Here is a 20,000-nt window from a genome sequence, read left to right as displayed (position 1 = left end):
ATTCAATTGTTCTCTAAAATGCTTGGTAATGGCAGCATTTGGCACAGTCAATCACTGTTATAAAAATGTTACAAAAAGTTTAAACTAGTATAATATAAGTAACATAAGTTCTTAGGAAAGGTGCAAAAACATTTTTTAACATGTTTTTTAACTACATGTTTGGGGTCAGTAAGATATTTGCATATTTGCAAGGAAATGCATATTTTTATTCAGCAAGAAAGCATTAAATTAATTAAAAATGAGAGTAAATATTTAAGTAAAGAATTTATAATTCTTTTCTTTAAACTCTTTATTCATCAAAGAATCCTGAATTTTAAAAATATTACAAGTTACACACAACCAATTTCAACCAATAATAATAATAATAACAATAAATGTTTCTTGAGTACCAAATCAGCATGAATGATTTCTGAAGGATAATGTGACAATGAAAACTGTAGCAATGGTAACAAAACAAAACATATTAAAATAAAAAACAGTTTTAAATTTTAATAATATTTCACAGTATTACTGCTTTTGATTGTATTCTTTACTATCACAAGAGAAATGTTACTGAGCCCGAACTTTTGAATAGAAGAGTATATAAAAGTCTTAAATATATCTATTATCTTCATATTAAAGATAATAAAGCTTTCACAATAACAAAATTAATAATATCACAATATAAATGTATTAACCCACTGCACACTTTGTGATTTTACCGTTACTTTTTGCAATTGTTACTTGTCATATTGTATGATATAACCCCAATGAAATCTCTTTTGGATAAATGCGACTGGAGACTGTGTGAAATCAGCTGTCAATCTGTGTGATATAGATCTCAGGACTTTAGTCACGATTGACAGCGTTGAATGTGCGATCAACTATCTCACATTTTGACATCCTCGTTGACAAACAAAACTGCAATTATATCACACAAACACAAGCAATCCCTTGAGCAAATGTCAGTAATGCTTTACCCTGAGATTAAAGGAAGTGTTCGACAGCTTAAATCGTTCAGTGTGCAACAGGCTTCAGTGTAAAACGCATATAATCACCAGTATAGAATCGGTTCTTTTAATACTCACAGTCTCTGGAGTCCTGTGTACAATTCCATGTCGACATCCTTAAGAATCTGCAATCCTGTCCAGTTCTCTATGTGTCTACAAAAGAAAGAGAGAAAATATTGAAAACAGGACCATTACCACCAATTTATTCAAGCAGGGGATATGTGTTTTTCCACTTGATGGCCAGGGCAGGAACCCAATGGAAGGTCCCTGGAGTTTTGAAAAATGTATCATAGTTCAGCGAGTGCTTGTGAAACATTCATCTCAGAGGCATTGGTGTGTTGCTTAGGCAGATGGCCTAAGGGTGCGATTACATACAAACCACACCGTGAAATAATTAGCTAAACAATTTGGTTCTCCCTAGACTATAAGGTAAAATGCATAGAACATGTGGGGAGCACAAAGATAATTATCATATATACTGTGTAGAACAACCAGAGACATAAGTCAACTTGTATATGGGAGAGCAGGGATCACTGTAGCACTCAGTGAATGTACGGTCCGTAATATAACACACAGTGCACTCATTATAGTCATATCATGTGCTAGCATCATTTAAACCTCTATCTCATCCCAAAATTATTTTCAGTGTGGGATCATTAAAATTCAAATTAAAAAATATATATATACTTTTGTTCAGTCAATTGATCAAGTGATCAAATATGACACAAAAAATTATTATATTGTTACAGAGGCATTGGTGTGTTGCTTAGGCAGATGGCCTAAGGGTGCGATTACATACAAACCACACCGTGAAATAATTAGCTAAACAATTTGGTTCTCCCTAGACTATAAGGTAAAATGCATAGAACATGTGGGGAGCACAAAGATAATTATCATATATACTGTGTAGAACAACCAGAGACATAAGTCAACTTGTATATGGGAGAGCAGGGATCACTGTAGCACTCAGTGAATGTACGGTCCGTAATATAACACACAGTGCACTCATTATAGTCATATCATGTGCTAGCATCATTTAAACCTCTATCTCATCCCAAAATTATTTTCAGTGTGGGATCATTAAAATTAAAATTAAAAAATATATATATACTTTTGTTCAGTCAATTGATCAAGTGATCAAATATGACACAAAAAAATTATTATATTGTTACAAAAAAAAAATCGATTTCAAATAAATGCTGTTCTTTTGGATTTATTCATCAAATCCTGAAAACATTTTTTGTATTTATTATTATTAAGCAGCACAACCATTTTCAACACTGATAATAAAAAAAATGTTTCTTGAGCAGCAAGTCAGTATATTAGAATGATTTCTGAAGGATCATGTGACACTGAAGACTGGAGTAATGATGCTGAAAATTCAGCTTTGCATCACAGGAATAAATTTCATTTTAAAATATATTAAAATAGAAAATTGTTATTTTTAATTGTAATTCCCAATATTACTGTTTTTACTGTATTTTTATATCAAATAAATGCAGCCTTGGTGAGCATAAGAGGCTTCTTTCAAAAACATTTTACTGACCCCAAGCTTTCGAACAGTAGTGTATATTATAAATATTGTCATTCACATTATAGAGATATTTAAATTTTCATTACAATTACACAGCATTTGTTTTATAAATATAACTTGGTTCTTTGTGTATTTTTAGTTCAATGGTGTATGATTTAATTGAGTAATGACAGATAAACTTTTTAAAAAATAGTTGGAAGCAAATTTTCAATGCTTTAGGCTATACATTTTCTGAAGAAATCCAAAAATCCAAGAGAAAAGAAAAAGTTCCTCCTTCAGTGACAGTCTGTAGGACTGCAGTCCGATTTCTTGAAAAAGTAATAAAACACCTCTCCTGAACAAGCCACACGATTTGACGTATCATTCATTTCCGTAGCACAAACGGTGCAGGATGAATTATGTGCAAATGTTTAAGAGGTTTGTTCAAACAACTTACCCTAAGTATTAGCAATAATAAATGTGCTTACATGCACAAAATATGCTGATAAGCATAAATGAGCACATTATAAAATCCCAGCCATGCAAGAAAAACATGTTTACATGAGATTTTTTAAAGTTTTTCTTTGTCAGCCGTAATGTCAAAACATCAATAGATATGAACACTTGTAAAATATACAGAATTTTAAAAATGGCATTTAAATGCAAAACAAAACTGTGGTAAAAAAAAAAAAGTCGAGGGGTGTCAACTGGGTTCAATCACACTGATGCTAAATCCTTTCTGAATAAATCAAAATATCCAAGTGAAAATTTAAATTATTAAATTAATAATAATGAATTTAGCTCTCCCCTACCGTGTCACTGAAACACCATTATCAGTGTCAGAATCTGCTTGAAAACACGCTTGCATTTAAATTCAGCTATTGCCAGGGCATGCGGCGGCACTGCCTTTATTTCCTATTCCACAGGCTTCTTATCTGCCAGCTAAAACAAACACAATCTGGACAGAAGTGTTCCAAGCAGGAGAAATCACAGATGTGCCGCTGACAGAACACAACCACACACAGAAGCAAACATGCTTCCAGATCCACACACACCCTGACAATGCCACCAGGCCCTAGAGGACAACAGTGTCCCCAACTAAATTTTACTGCTAAAGAAACTAATCCCTTTTAGTTTAGTGACTTACATAGTGAATCAGTAAGACTGAAAATAATGTTTTGTTCAATAATCAGATATCGCTTGCAGGATGCACAAAAAATCTATAACTGGGTCTTGGATGTTGTTGTTGTGATCCAGATGCATTGGAGCAACCCTGTTTATATAGCTGCACATCCTAAACCATGTGAATCATTCAAATATCAGTCAAAGGCTCTGAGCACATTTCATTTCAGCATCTGATGAAAAGCCTCTCTCAGGCTGTGTGCAAGTTCTTGGCTGTTTTCTCCATAATCTCTCTAGTCTCTCCATTGTTCCCAAAAACCCACGCTTGGGCATGATTAATGACTTTGTTTAAATGATCTACAGCACAACTACATAAAGCTTAATGGAAGAACATTTAATAAAACAGATTGTCTCAGGTGTGCTCTTCAGGCATTGATCGACACCTTCCTTTTCATCTCAGAGTCAGGCTTTGAGTAAAGAACCATAAAAAGCCGGAAACCAAGTCTTTCCATTATCTTCCACTTCCATTCCAAGAATAAAGAACGCTGGCGAGCACAATTATGAATTCAACCAATGAAATGATTTCAAATACTATAATAGCAAGCAACCATATCTGTAAGAAGGTAATACATTTCAACATGAAAGCTAGAGTTGGTAAACATTTACTCTTCACCGATTCTTCACTGGCGCTCCTTCTACATCCACATAACATCTGAATAAATGTAATTACTCGGAGACAGGTGTACAACATGCCTAATTTATAATGGATCTAGTCGGTGAAATTACAGCTGGCCTCCATCTGTTGCTGATTTCAGGTTTCAATCCAGGATTTACATTTCCAGTGTATAAATACAGCATGCCTCACCTTTACCGCTACCAAGCTATGAATCATTCGTTGGTGCCTGGAAGCAGATTTGCATTTTAAACGCTGGAAATATATGTGGCCTTAAGTGAGACAGCACTTCTGAGGTTTGTTAGCATTTGTTACATGGCAGTTAGAGTATGCAGAATATTTTTTCTAAATGAAGAACAGCTGTAATTGCAAGAAGCTGCACTTACATTTTCTGAAGAAAATGTGAGTGGTGTTTGTTTTGTAGAGGGTTGCCAGGCCACGCTATGTGCTTCCTAAGGCTCCCAAGCTGGTTGTCAGCATGTTGCCAGAGTGTTTTGGATATTTACTAGGTGTTTGCTACTGTATGGCGTTCAGGATGGTCAACAAAGGAACGTTTCTTCCTCAGTTTAATTCTGTAGGGGAATTCCACCCAAATGTATTGTTGTCAGGGGAAAAAAAGAACTGCTTTCTAGGAAAAATAGTAAAACACCTCTCTTGAACAAGCCACATAATTTGAGGTATCAAAAAGGAGCATATTACAAAATTTACTTTTTGTTTTTTTCCACGCGTCTTGATGCCAAAACATCAATAGAATGTCTCGGTTACTTGTGTAACCCTTGTTCCCTGAAGGAGGGAACGGAGACGTTACGTTAGTCGTGACTGACGAATTGGGATCTCGCCCGAGAGCCCAATCACCTTCGAGTGTAAACTAAACAAGCCAATGACAGTTGGCGTGCGTGTTTCGTGTTTGCAAACGCACATCAGTTTTTCGCTGATGAGCCGAGACTACGCGCCCCAGCCGTACAGTGGTGGTACAGCAACTGTGGCGACGGAACGTAATGTCTCCGTTCCCTCCTTCAGGGAACGAGGGTTACACAAGTAACCGAGACGTTCCCTTTCAGGCAGTCATGTTCTACGTTACGTCAGTCGTTACTGACGAATTGGGATCCGTATGGAAAACGCCACTATTGCTGACCCCCTCCAGTGCCCTGCGGAAGCCGACAAGTCCCCCCACACCAGCTGAGGCGGAAGATAGGACAGCGGCTAGGCAGAGGTGTCCGCCACTGCTGTTCCATACAGTGGTACATTGGATAACACTGGGAAAGCGTACACAGTTGGGAGCACTACGGAAGCCACATCCTGCGCATAGGAGGTATCATGTGGAATACACATATGGACTGGCCCAGGGCAGTGCTACATATGGAAGTCCCTGCGGTAGACTCAACCCGCCTGGGGTGAGACGACTACACAACAGAGATGGCAGAGAACGACTGCCAGGGAAAGACATGGGTTTACCGTGAGGGGAGCAGTACCGTGGAAGAGTACACATGTGGGATCTCGGAGATTATAGAATCTCGCAAACGTGTTAGGCGTCGCCCAGCCGGCGGCTCTACAGATGTCTGCTATCGAGGCGCCCCGCGCCAATGCCCAAGAAGATGCCACTCCTCTTGTTGAGTGAGCTCTCACTCTGAGGGGGCACGGTAACCGTTGGGCCTGGTAAGTTAAGACTATAGCCTCCACTAACCAGTGGGCAAGTCTTTGTTTGGAGACAGCCTTTTACCTTCTGCTGTCCTCCGAAGCAGACAAAGAGCTGGTCTGAGGTCCTGAAGCTCCGCGTTCGGTCCACGTAAATGCGCAGAGCGCGAACGGGACAGAGCAGAGCGATGGCTGGGGCTGCCTACTCCCGGGGCTGCGCTTGCAAGTTCACCACCTGATCCCTAAAAGGCGTGGTGGGAACTTTGGGCACATATCCATGCCGGGGTCTCAGGACAACGTGAGAGTTACCCGTTCCGAATTCTAGGCACGAATGGTCGACCGAAAATGCCTGCGGGTCCCCTACCCTCTTGACCGAGGCCAATGCGGTGAGGAGCACTGTCTTCAACGACAGAAACTTAAGCTCTACCGACTGTAGAGGCTTGAAGGGCTCCACCTTCAAGGCCGTCAGGACCGAGGGGAGATCCCAAGAGGGTAACAGGTGAGGGCGCGGAAGATTTAACCTCCTTGCCCCTCTGAGAAACCTGATGACCAAGTCGTGCTTCCCCAAAGACTTACCATCTACTGCCTTGTGATGCGCGGCAATGGCGGCAACATACACTTTAAGGGTGGAGGGAGACAGCCTTCGCTCCAACCCATCCTGCAGGAAAGAAAGCACGACTCCGATCGGGCATCTACGGGGGTCTTCCTGGCGGGAAGAGCACCAATCGACGAACAGGTTCCACTTCAGCCTGTAAGTGTGCCTAGTAGACGGGGCCCTGGCTGAAGTCTGACGGCAGAACGGGGTGACAGAAACCCGGTAAGTGCCGTGTCGCCATGCCCATCTCGGGACCCGGTCGTGAAGCCAACGCTGAAGCGGTCTCATATGAAGCAACCCGAGCGGTGGGACAGTGGCTGCGGATGCCATATGCCCCAGGAGCCTCTGAAACTGTTTCAGTGAACCCGCCGTCTTGGGCTGGAAGGACCCCAGGCAGTTCAGCATCGACTGTGCATGCTCTACTGAGAGACGTGCTGAGAGGTTGACCGAGTCCAGCTCCATGCCGAGAAAAGTGATCCTCTGCACCGGGGGAGAGTTTGCTCTTTTCCCAGTTGACCCGAAGCCCCAATCGGCTGAGGCGACTGAGCACCATATCCCTGTGTTGGCACAACTGCACTCGGGACTGGGCCAATAAGAGCCAGTCGTCGAGGTAGTTGAGAATGCGAATGCCCGCTTCCCTCAATGGAACGAGGGCTGCCTCCATGACCTTGGTGAAGACACGAGGCGACAGGTATAGCCCGAAGCGGAGGACCTTGTACTGATACGCTTGCCCTTCACCGAGGGAGAATTGAGACATGAAAGTACGCGTCCTTGAGGTCGATAGCTGCGAACCAATCGAAAGGACGGACGCATTGACAGATGCGTTTCTGCATCAACATCCTGAACAGGAGCCTGTGAAGGGCCTGATTCAGTACGTGCAGGTCCAGGATTGGTCGTAACCCACCGCCTTTCTTGGGCACGATGAAATATGGGCTGTAGAAACCTGACCTCATCTCGGCTGGAGGGACCGGCTGTATCGCGTCCTTCGCCAGCAGGACCGCGATCTCTGCACGCAAGACAAGAGCATCCCTGTCCAGCACAGAGGTGAACCGAATGCCCCTGAACTTGGGAGGACGCCGGGCGAATTGAATCGCGTAGCCGAGTCTGATGGTTCTCATGAGCCAGCGGGACGGCCTGGGGAGCACTAAGCAGGCCCCCAGCGACCAAACAAGCACGGACCCCGCTGCCCATAGGCGAAAGGAGAGGGGGACGGCCGTGTGGAGACTGGGTCTCGTGCACCGCCATCCTCGCCCTCTTGAGGCCAAGGAAACTGCTCTTTTATTGAAGTTTTGGGTACCACCGACTGGGTAGCCAGTGGCGGAACAGAAACAAATGGGAACAAAAGATTTTCCACCCGGCCCTCCTCCGGGGGAAGGAGTGGTGCGGTCACCATCTCCTGAAGAGCAGGATCCAAGAGCTCCGGGTCGCCCGTCTCAGGGACGCCACCTGCCCTGGCGCTTCACGGGTTTGGCAGGGGCGGAGGCGGGAAGGCGCCCTCGGTGACGAGCAGACAAAGGGGCTGCAGCCGGCGGTGGGGTGGAGACAGCAGCAGACTGTCGGGGAAGGATATGTCAAAACGCCTCCGTCTGCTTCTGCGCGGCGGAGAACTGTTGGGCAAAGCCCTCCACCTCTTCGCCGAATAGGCCGGCCTGGGAGATCGGGGAGTCCAGGAAGCGATGCTTGTCGGCCTTCCTCATATCCGCCAAGGTCAGCCATAGGTGGCGCTCCTGGACCACCAATGTGGACATCGTCTGACCCAGGGCCCAGGGTCAGAACCACCATGCCCTAAGCGCGAGGTCCGTCGCCGTGCGCAGTTCCTGCAGCACACCTGAGTCAGCACCACCCTCGTGCAACTGCTTCAACGCCTTGGCCTGGTGGACTTGCAGGAGGGCCATGGCGTGCAGGGCGGAAGCGGCCTGTCCAGCAGCACTGTAAGCCTTAGCCATCAATGCGGACGAGAACTTACAGGCCCTGGACGGAAGGCGTGGACTACCTCTCCAGGCGGCGGCGCTCCAAGACTTAGTAACCTCCTCATGCATTTCCGGGAAGAATGGAACCGGAGGCGGCTGCCGACGCCCCGCCTGCGCCCCCAGGAACCAATCATCCAGCCTCGAGTATTCGGGAGAAGGAGGAGGCCTCCAGTGCAGCCTGACACTCTCGGCGGCCCGGGAAAGCATAGCGGTCAGCTCTGGATCTGACTCGGGCAACGCCACTCTTCCTGACAGAGGCAGCACAGCCGAATCCTCATCTCCAGAGCCTAGCTCGCCCTCCGATGCAGCGATCAACATCCTGTCATCTGCCTGTGCTCCGCACAAGATGCTGGACCCCACCCTGCCCGAGGACCCAGCACACTCGTCCGGGAACACCAGGTGGTGCGACATGCCAGAGGAATGAGAGGCCCACGGAGACGTACTCGACAGGAAAGCTCTCACCGTGATCCTCAGGTCTCCCTGACCATGAACCGAAGTAGGAGCTAGAACGGGGCATGGCAAGGGAGATGCCCCCCCCCGTTTAATGAGGAGGTATCTAGACCGCAACGTCGCGATGGTCATGTTCTCGCACTGAGCCAGGAAGCGACCACATCCAGAAATGCACAAGCGGGAAGCCATCTTTATAAAGATGCCCGTCACTCGTGAAGCTCTTTTAGAAATTGACCGCAGAATGGCAGCTGCAGCTTGCCGAGGTTTCAGCAGCCTGGATGGCAACCCCCGCTGACACGCCGTAACACCAACGCCAGCTGTTTCCAAACACTCGTGGAGATTTGTCTTGTAGAAGGCTCGGCTCCGAAGCGAAAAGCTGATGTGCGTTTGCACGCGCTCTCCTTTTATACCCGCGCTGCGGGGTGCGTGTGGCAAAACATGCACGCCAACTGTCATTGGCTTGTTTAGTTTACACTCAAAGGTGATTGGGCTCTTGGGCGAGATCCCAATTCGTCAGTCACGACTGACGTAACGTAGAACGTGACTGACTGAAAGGGAACTGAACAATTGCAGTTAATATTAAAAAAAAGTTTTTTTACATACAAAATTAAATTGGACAAGGAAACTTCTTGAGCTTTCACAGAAAAGAAATGCAACAGATGCACAGCAGAGATGTAGCGGGGTAAAACAAAAAGTGGATAGCCCTTTATGGTTGTCTTGCTACTGGTGACACGATGAACCACCACTTGCATTAACATAAATATATAAATATGTCAGATGTATAGTTGAAATGGCAAAGGATATATAAACATTTACACCAATTATTTTTCTGTACACATCTCTGTGACTGGTGGGATATAAAAACCTGTGATGTTCGTAACAGGTGCACAAATGGGCCACAATGCGTCAAACTGAAGAAAATTAAAGTAAACACTCAAGTGTTCTCTGATATGGAGCTTTCATTCTAGTATAATCGGTTCATTTGGACAGTTCATGTAAATGAACAGCTTCACAAAGATGACTCACTGAAATGACTTAACTCCTTACATTATGTAGGCTTACAATATAACATAAATGAGGGTGTTTTGTTGCATGTACATTCATTGAGATTAAATAAAAATATGGCTTTGATTAAATTGTAACTTTGGTGAGTATATTTTAGTTATAAAACATAATTTTGGACTTAACAAGACTATAGTTTAATACTTAAAATTATGATTTGCTTAACAAAATACACTTTTTGAAATGAGCTTCCCCAACACTGGTTAGGCAGATACATTGTGAGACAGCGAGGACTAAATGAGATACTGCAGCTGAGAATCGAAAACTGGAAATGAGTGAAAGGTGTATCGACTGCTTTGCTCACTGTAGACTTCTAAAAGTATTGAAATGTTGATCTTTCTGATCAATTAGTCTGACTTCCTCAGGAATAGGTGTTCAATAGAGGTAAAATCACAATAATGTCTCACCTCTAGTACATTCACATCAGGGCAATTAAACTGTCTCCATATAGCAGTGACCTTTCAAAACGTGCAAATGTCTCCCTATTCACTAGTACACCAATGCCTTTCAACATTCTTGATATCTTCATATCAGAAAAATGTGTGTTTATGTAATTTATTTAGAACAACTGAAAAAATCTGAGCTCTCTTCTTAAAAGACATGGTCAATTTTAAAGAAAACATAAATGAGATTGTAAATCTGGCACTTTTGGCGCGCGTGGCGAAACACGCACGCCAACTGTCATTGGCTTGTTTAGTTTACACTCAAAGGTGATTGGGCTCTTGGGCGAGATCCCAATTCGTCAGTCACGACTGACGTAACGTAGAACGTGACTGACTGAAAGGGAACTGAACAATTGCAGTTAATATTAAAAAAAAATTTTTTTACATACAAAATTAAATTGGACAAGGAAACTTCTTGAGCTTTCACAGAAAAGAAATGCAACAGATGCACAGCAGAGATGTAGCGGGGTAAAACAAAAAGTGGATAGCCCTTTATGGTTGTCTTGCTACTGGTGACACGATGAACCACCACTTGCATTAACATAAATATATAAATATGTCAGATGTATAGTTGAAATGGCAAAGGATATATAAACATTTACACCAATTATTTTTCTGTACACATCTCTGTGACTGGTGGGATATAAAAACCTGTGATGTTCGTAACAGGTGCACAAATGGGCCACAATGCGTCAAACTGAAGAAAATTAAAGTAAACACTCAAGTGTTCTCTGATATGGAGCTTTCATTCTAGTATAATCGGTTCATTTGGACAGTTCATGTAAATGAACAGCTTCACAAAGATGACTCACTGAAATGACTTAACTCCTTACATTATGTAGGCTTACAATATAACATAAATGAGGGTGTTTTGTTGCATGTACATTCATTGAGATTAAATAAAAATATGGCTTTGATTAAATTGTAACTTTGGTGAGTATATTTTAGTTATAAAACATAATTTTGGACTTAACAAGACTATAGTTTAATACTTAAAATTATGATTTGCTTAACAAAATACACTTTTTGAAATGAGCTTCCCCAACACTGGTTAGGCAGATACATTGTGAGACAGCGAGGACTAAATGAGATACTGCAGCTGAGAATCGAAAACTGGAAATGAGTGAAAGGTGTATCGACTGCTTTGCTCACTGTAGACTTCTAAAAGTATTGAAATGTTGATCTTTCTGATCAATTAGTCTGACTTCCTCAGGAATAGGTGTTCAATAGAGGTAAAATCACAATAATGTCTCACCTCTAGTACATTCACATCAGGGCAATTAAACTGTCTCCATATAGCAGTGACCTTTCAAAACGTGCAAATGTCTCCCTATTCACTAGTACACCAATGCCTTTCAACATTCTTGATATCTTCATATCAGAAAAATGTGTGTTTATGTAATTTATTTAGAACAACTGAAAAAATCTGAGCTCTCTTCTTAAAAGACATGGTCAATTTTAAAGAAAACATAAATGAGATTGTAAATCTGGCACTTTTGGCCCTCAAGATTTGACTGACCTCTGACTTCATGATAAAAGCTCCATCATTAAAGGAATAGTTTACCCGAAAGTGAACATTTTCTGAAAATGTACTCTCCCTCAGACCGTCCAAGATATAGATGAGTTTGTTTCTTCATCAGAACAGATTTGGAGAAATTATAATTACATCACTTGCTCACCAATGGATCCTCTGCAGTGAATGGGTGCCATTAGAATGAGAGTCCAAACGCCTGATAAAAACATCACAATAGCATCACAGTAATCCTCAAGTTATCGATTAATGTCTATTTGTAAGAAACTAATCCATAAATGAAGGCATTTTAACTTAAAGGTGGGGTATGTATTTTTTCAAAAATGCTTTACAAAACTGAGTCGGGCCGAGTACCAAAACAAACTTGTAGCCAATCAGCAGTAAGGGGCGTGTCTACTCGTGATGGGGACGAGAGAGCGCTCAGTGCACAGGACGGACATTAGCCGAGCCGAGCGACGACATAAAGATTGAGATGGTGGATAAAAAACTAAAGATTAATATTCTAATATAATAAAATGATAATAAAAAATTATTGGCTAAAGTTGTGTGGAATTATTTATCAGGCGTTTGGACTCTCATTCTGATGGCACACATTCACTTTAGAGGATCCATTGGTGAGCAAGTGATGGAATTATAATATCTCCAAATCTGTTCTGATGAGGAAACAAACTCATCTACATCTTGGCAGGCTAAAGGTATAAAATTTCAGCAAATTTTCATTTTTGGCTGAACTATTCCTTTAAACGGGGCGGTTGCATAAACTTAGCCTCTATGTTAAGACAGTGTCTTAAGAACTAGTTTGACCAACTAGCAGGTAACCAAGGGTAATCAGTCTTATATTTTGGATTCATCTTAGACTAATCTTACTTTTTATGTAACCAAATAAAAAAAATTTAGACCTGTCTCAAAGAAAAAAATTAGATTACATTTAAGACTAGTCTAAACCGTTTATTCAACCGGATCCAGGTAATTCACCCAAAAAGAGAATACTGTTTACTCTTTACTCACCCTTAAGACATTCCAAACCCACATGAGTGGACTTAAATTCCAGTGAGTTCCTCACACAACATTATATGGACTACTTTTATGATATTCTTATGATATCCTTTTTAAATGCTTCCCTGTTTTTTGTAACTGTATAACTGTTAAAAAAATGCTTTTTCATTTTGTTTTCCATGGAAGAAAAAACAAGGTTATGCAGCTTTTGAATGACATAAAGGTGAGTCAAAAACGTTCATTTTGTAGTGAACTATTCTTATTCCAAAAGTGTTCTAAAACATCTGACTCTGACCAGCAAAAAAAAGCAATTACACATTCTCAAAGGAGATTTCCTCCATGTTAAGTATTTCTGATCCAAAGTGCTGCTGGCATATTATCGAAGCTAATGCACATAAGACTTTACTTTCCCAAACTAACCACGTCTAGGCAGGCATGCATTTAGGCCGTGTATCAGTGTGACTCAGATTAACTGTGTGCAATGCATCACAGCTTCATGGTCCATGGCCAGAACTGACAGTCTAAATATAGGCACAACAAAAACCCTTCTGAGCTGTATCTACATTCTGCACATCTCTACCCTCCATCCACTCCTGAGCTTCAGCCAAAATGAAAATAAGCATAATTAGGTCCCATGAGGCAGAGAGCATTAGACAGAGCAGCAATACTGGCACGGACACCAATATCTTTCTGGTGTTGGGACGCCAATGTCACTTGCCATGCCAAAGGCTGCAGCGAGCACTTGTTTGGAAAACCTGCACGAGATGACTTCCTTAACACAGAATAGCAGGCGATTCTGATTTCCCGCACTTATCAGGGGAAAACAGGCCCAAATTTTGCTCTCTGGTGAGGGGAATATATCAAGAAAATACAGCGATGGTCATCGACTCTGCCATCATGCCAGTGGGAAGTCGTAGCCTAATGGTTAGAGAGTCGGACTCATAACCCAAAGGTTGTGGGTTCGAGTCTCGTACTGGCAGGGATTGTAGGTGGGGGGAGTGAATGTACAGCACTCTCTCCCACCTGCAATACCATGACTGAGGTGCCCTTGAGTAAGGCACCGAACCCCAACTGCTCCCCGTTATTTAAGGGTCAATTTTCTGAAATTGAGATTTATAAATCATCTGAGAGCTGACTACATAAGCTTTCCATTGATGCATGTTTTGTTAGGATAGGACAATATTTGGTCTAGATACAACTATTTGAAAATCTGGAATCTGAAGGTGCAAAAAAATCTAAATATTGAAAAAACATCTCAGGTTACTTATGTAACCATGGTTCCCTGAGTAGGGAACGAGACACTGCGTCCTCTAGGGGTCGCTATGGGGAACGCCTCGTCGGGTGTGTGTTCACGGTTTGTGTGTGTTCACTGCTGTGTGTGTGCACTTTGGATGGGTAAATGCAGAGCACTAATTCCGAGTATGGGTCACCATACTTGGCCACACGTCACTTCACATTCACATCATGTTTTTGGATGTTTTTAACAGCATATATATAATACACTACCGTTCAAAAGACTTAATGTTTATGTTGTTGGTGAGACTTAATGTTTATAAAAAATAAGCCTGCTCACTATGGCTGCATTTTTGTTTTTTATCAAAAATACAGTAAAATCAGTAATACTGAAAAATTGTATTATATTCTTTTTGTATTTAATATTTTATAATGCAGTTGATTCCTGTGATGGCAAAGCTGAATTCTATATATGTGACACTGAACCACAAAACATTAAGGGTCAATTTTCTGAAATTGAGATTTATAAATCATCTGAGAGCTGACTACATAAGCTTTCCATTGATGCATGTTTTGTTAGGATAGGACAATATTTGGTCTAGATACAACGTTGCTCATTCCAGGTAACCCTTTGATAAAAGGGGAGCACTGCTCAAACTACCACGAGGACAGCCCATGGAGCGAGGAATCCTACTCCTCAGAGAGGATTAACGCTCGAAAGAAAACACCATACTCACAATAACCCTCACTGGTGAGGGGAGCGATGCTTCCAGAGTGTGTCGACAGAGACACCCTAGTTGAGTGGAGCCCAAGGAACCGGGGTCTAACCAACTCAGAAAAAGGGAACGAGGTCAATAACGCGTAACCCTTACCATACAGGATTTTAGAAAGTGGGCAAAGCATAACGTGCACACTTACCACTTATGTGGATTTTAGAAAAGTGGGCGAAGCATAACGTGCACACCTACCAACTATGTGGATTTTAGAAGGTGCGCAAAGCATAATGTGCACACTTACCACTTATGTGGATTTGAGAAAAGTGCGCAAAGCTTAACGTGCTGCACTTATTTAGAGTTTTCCAAGCATCTGTTACAAATACCCGGAAGTACTGGGCCAAACGGGAGAGACAAGCTCAAATACAACCCTCAAAGAAGAGGGGAGCACTGCCCGAGACAGCATTTACACAGGAAGGTTCTCGTAATGCCACCTATGCCTCCCGCTCGATGCCTCAGCAAGAGGGGATATCCTGGTGATCGGGGAAACCCCTCAGGGCAACCCAGATACGGTAGACCAGTCAGGGTAGCATGAAAGCGTAACCCCAGCCCGGACGTCCAGGAAATGTTTGCAGTAATGCGCCGGGGGCCTGATGAACACGAAGGCTCCCGCAGAAGCCTGTGTTATGGCCGCATGATCCAGGAAGTATGAAGCCAAAAACCTGCTTTACTTACCGTCTGGATATATATCGACGAGTGAAATACGCACTGCAAGTCGAGCACCCGGTTTCTGAATCCTGCAGAGGGGGTGCTCATCAAGGACCTACCCTAGAAAAGGAACAACCAAACCTAATAGGTCCAGTATAGGAGACTATAATGCAGGAAATTTCCCACCTAACCTCGGTCAGGTGGAGAGATGGTGGTTAGAGGGGAATTAGGAAGGTGAAGATAAGGGCAGATGTAAGACCCCCGAAGGAAATGAGTAGATACTGAGGTATCACTCTGATCCGGACAAAAGCACTGACGCCCTGTCTGGATCGCATCCCTTAGGTCTTTTACTCACCTTCCTTTGACCCACGATACTTCATACCCCTACCCACGACACTAGCCTTCTGAGCCAGTCTCTGATCCTTAAAACTGAGACGGGCTAGGACCCCTGGGTTGTTCGGGCTCAGACCTGGACTTCTATCCCGGCCTTTCAGCCAGTCAGCCTGATATGCTTGGAGCATCACCATTGTGTGCAATGAAGCGACAGCCAGACCAGCTGCTGCTGCATATGCCCTGGCATCCGAACGAGATGTCAAGGAGGGGAGTCTTAGAGGACGTCTCACCCATAGAGAGATAGCTGGCCAGCGTCTCTCTATAGGGGCATCTTCTCATAACCACTTTTTGCACATCACCTCGATGTTGGTATAACTTGTATGCTTGAATCGATGGCCCCTCTTTCCTCGAAAAGAGAGACAAACGAGAGCGAAGATTTTTTATTATTTTTTTTCCTTGGAAAAAACGCTCGCAGTGCACGCCGATTGCCCCCTCAGAGACATCGCGTGCGTTCTCTTTGCCCAAACAAAACAACGCATAGATTGTGTGTGTCATCAGATGTTAAACAACGTCAACACGGATGCACACATCCTTAAATGCTTTGCTAGTGCTCGCCATAATGAGATAAATAGAGATCGCTCTTACCACAGAAATGCACGCTTCAAACAAAACAGTCAATGAAGACGAAGAAGAGAATAATGTGTAGCTCCCGGCACCTATTTATACTATAGTCGCACCGGTAGTGACGTCATGGCTGTCGCCGGCCAACGAGTTGGTGTTTTTTCAATGTATGCTTCAGACACGGGTCACGACGAGGCGTTCCCCATAGCGACCCCTAGAGGACGCAGTTCTAAGTTCCCATGAAAGGGAATCACCTTTAAAGTTGTCCAAATGAAGTTCTTAGCAAAGCATATTACCAATCAGAAATTTACAAGATATATTCAAGGAACATGATCTTTACTTAATATCCTAATGATTTTTGGCATAAAAGAAAAATCTATAATTTTGACCCATACAATGCATTGTTGGCTATTGCTGCAAATATACCTGTGCTACTTAAGGTTTTGTGCTCCAGGGTCACATATTTTGTCACATATTCCAGTCTTCAGTGTCGCATCATCCTTCAGAAGACATTCTAATGCTGATTTGCTGCTCAAGAAGCATTTCTTATTATTATAAATGTTGAAAACTTTTGCGCTGCTTAATATTTTAAAGAAAACAATGGGATTCTCGATCCATTTAATGCATCCTGCCTGAATTAAATTAATTAATTTCTGTTAAAAAAGTCTTACTGACACCAAACCTTTTGAACGTTAGTGTATCTGTACTGTATACAAGAAGGCTATAGCTTACTTTGAGGCAGAGGAAGGCAATGTGAGGAAGAGGCTGACAGGACAGGAAGTCATTGGGAAGCACAGAGTGTGACACAGGAGACAGTGGCAGTAAGCACAGCAGAGAAGAGACAGAAACAGAGAGGCAGAACCTGTTTCCACTGTCTTTGAACAGACAGGTGAGACTGTCTGATGTGGTGCCCTCACTAGGTAACAAGATTACAGTCACAAACTGGGCTGAAAGAATTATTGTTTAGGGGTAAATTAGTTTTATACGTTTTCTTGCCATATTTCGTCTATTATGTTGAGTATTTGTAAGGGGGAGATTAAGTCTCTGTGTGTGTATGTGCTGGGGGGTAATATGTATAATGAGCATTGCCTTATTGCACTGAATTACATTACTAATATTGCTTCATGTTTCACCAGATCCAAACCTCAACACAGGATGCAAAGAATTTCCTAGGGACCCAACAGCCTGGAATTTGTAATGTACAAAAACCAATTTGTAAAAATGTGTCCAGCTAATTTAGCATAAATGAGTACAAGCACGAGAGAAGATGTATTTTTTATTTTATTATAATTATTATAGTATGGCTTTAAAGCTGATAACAATTTTTCTTATTATAAAGCACATAGTTTTAACTGTAAATGCTAATTTTAAAAGTGCATATCTGTAACTGAACATTAGTTCTAAACACAGACCGTTGGTATCTGCACTAGTAATGGACTTTTTAGTGATTCTTCCCACAGAGAACATTCATACACCAGTAGGTGGCGACAAGCGACTCTCTTCATAAGAGAGTCTTTGAGCTGTTCAATAAAGCGATTCATTCAAAACAGTGATTCATTCAGGGGCGAGACAAATTAAATTGCATCCGACATCGCACACTCTCTGAAGATACGTCTTTTGTAATTACTTTGCGACCATTTAAAATTCAAAAATTCTCTCTCATTAGAAATTTCTTGTCTGAGAGTACACAAGTCATGTGGAACACTTTCTTTCTTTCTAATGTTTATTAATGAAATGTTTGTTTATTAATTAAAATATACTCTAATTTTGATTTGCACTTTGAAAATGTCATTTTTGGCTATTTAAAGTATGATAAATTAATCTGATTAGTCAGATATCACATCGGGATAATAGTAGTGTGTAACTCTTTTTACACACAGATTTTTGCCTAGTATGTAGTAGAGGACTATGATTTATGAGTGAATCGTTGAATCACTGACATAAAGATTTATTCAAAACCATTGTTTCTAAAGTAACCAACCAAGCGAGTTTCTATATGAGTGAGTCATTTAATAGTTCATTCAAACAATTCGTTTAAAAACAGCTTCAGCTTCATCGTTGGTCGATCAAAAACTGAAAAAATAACTATAATATTATAAATAATGGCCTTTAGCGATAACAAACATTAGAGACTAATCTACGATTTTTTAATAATTTGACAGATTACATGTAAGTACAGTATTGTTTTAAACTTTCCACTGATGCTGCAGACTTTATTGGTTAGATTTTTCACTGGCCACCACATTAAAAAATAAAATACTGCTGTCGATGGCTTGCTTGATTCCATGGTGCAAAACATCAGCAGCAGGGCGTCGGAGCAGGTTCGCCTGTCAACAAGCCTTCTAGTACTATATCATGCAGCTCTTTCTTTTGTGCACTCAATATGTCTTGTCTTGAGTTGAGCAATACATGGCATATCCCCTGATGAGCATTCTAGCAGCCCATTGTTGTACGAGAAGCTTTTAAATAAAATACTGGATCACTGTTCTCTTTTGTACTGGCAAGAAGCCCAAAGCGCCATACAACATGCAAATCTGGGAAACTTTCGGCTGTGAAAATAAAGTGTGTTTAAAGCACGTCCCATCTGGGGTCCGGGTACATACATGCTGTTGATCATAATTTGCAGCCCACTGGCTGGGACAGCAAACATAGTGTGTGTTCACTCACAAGTGTACACTAACTTACTCTAGTCCCCCACGCATACAACAAATGCTAACCAACTACATTCTGGTTCAAATAAAGTAAGGACGGATATGCATTGTGAGAAATCATGCAGCCCAACTGCGAAATAGTGGTTCATAAGTGGTGCATTTCCATTGTGGTCCCTGTGGGACACATAAAAGCAGCTTTCTGTATTTGATCCTTTTCTTTTCATTATGCCTGCTTACACTGATCCTTTTGAGCTGAATCGAGGGGAAACACAATAGCTGTTGTAATCAACAGCTAAATGACTTATTTCAAAGTTTTTTGGGTGCTTTTAACATTAATGGCCCCGTTGTCGACTGTAAAATAATGATCAAAACACTGTGCCAAGCCTAACTAACCATGTGGCCAACCAGGGAAGTTCTACACTTGGTTGCAAATTAAAATAAAATATAAAACATTTTGAAATCCATCATCAAAACAGAAAAAAACTATCAGATTCCATAAAGAGCCACAATGACTATAAATCTAGTGAGCTGCCTACCTAGACAGCATTTTACAGGCATGCTACTGACACAAAGTCTGTTCCAACAGGTAGATAGATAATTATGATGCCTCTCAAGATGCTTTAAGATGCTAGTTTTTATTTTAACTTCTGAGGCCATGTCACTTGTGTCCTTCCCAGTGAAGGCGATGCAAAATTTTCCAGACTTTTACACAACCACAAACATGTATAAATAAATAAATAAATAAATATATATATATATATA

At 41.9% G+C, this 20,000-nt stretch overlaps 1 protein-coding gene across 1 annotated transcript in view; it reads right to left on the bottom strand.

The window, feature by feature from the left end:
• Positions 1-20,000, bottom strand: part of LOC107600746 (NT-3 growth factor receptor-like) — a 79,814-nt gene that overhangs the window by 53,805 nt on the left and 6,009 nt on the right. The window contains exon 2 of the mRNA XM_016292703.1: positions 1,068-1,142. Within this exon, the coding sequence (XP_016148189.1) occupies positions 1,068-1,142 (75 nt within the window). The remainder of the gene's footprint in view (positions 1-1,067; positions 1,143-20,000) is intronic.

The sequence above is a fragment of the Sinocyclocheilus grahami genome, unplaced genomic scaffold (assembly GCF_001515645.1).
Source record: "Sinocyclocheilus grahami isolate Dianchi unplaced genomic scaffold, SAMN03320097.WGS_v1.1 scaffold290.1, whole genome shotgun sequence".
Taxonomy (NCBI): Eukaryota; Metazoa; Chordata; class Actinopteri; order Cypriniformes; family Cyprinidae; genus Sinocyclocheilus; species Sinocyclocheilus grahami.
This window is presented reverse-complemented; position numbering and strand designations above follow the sequence as displayed.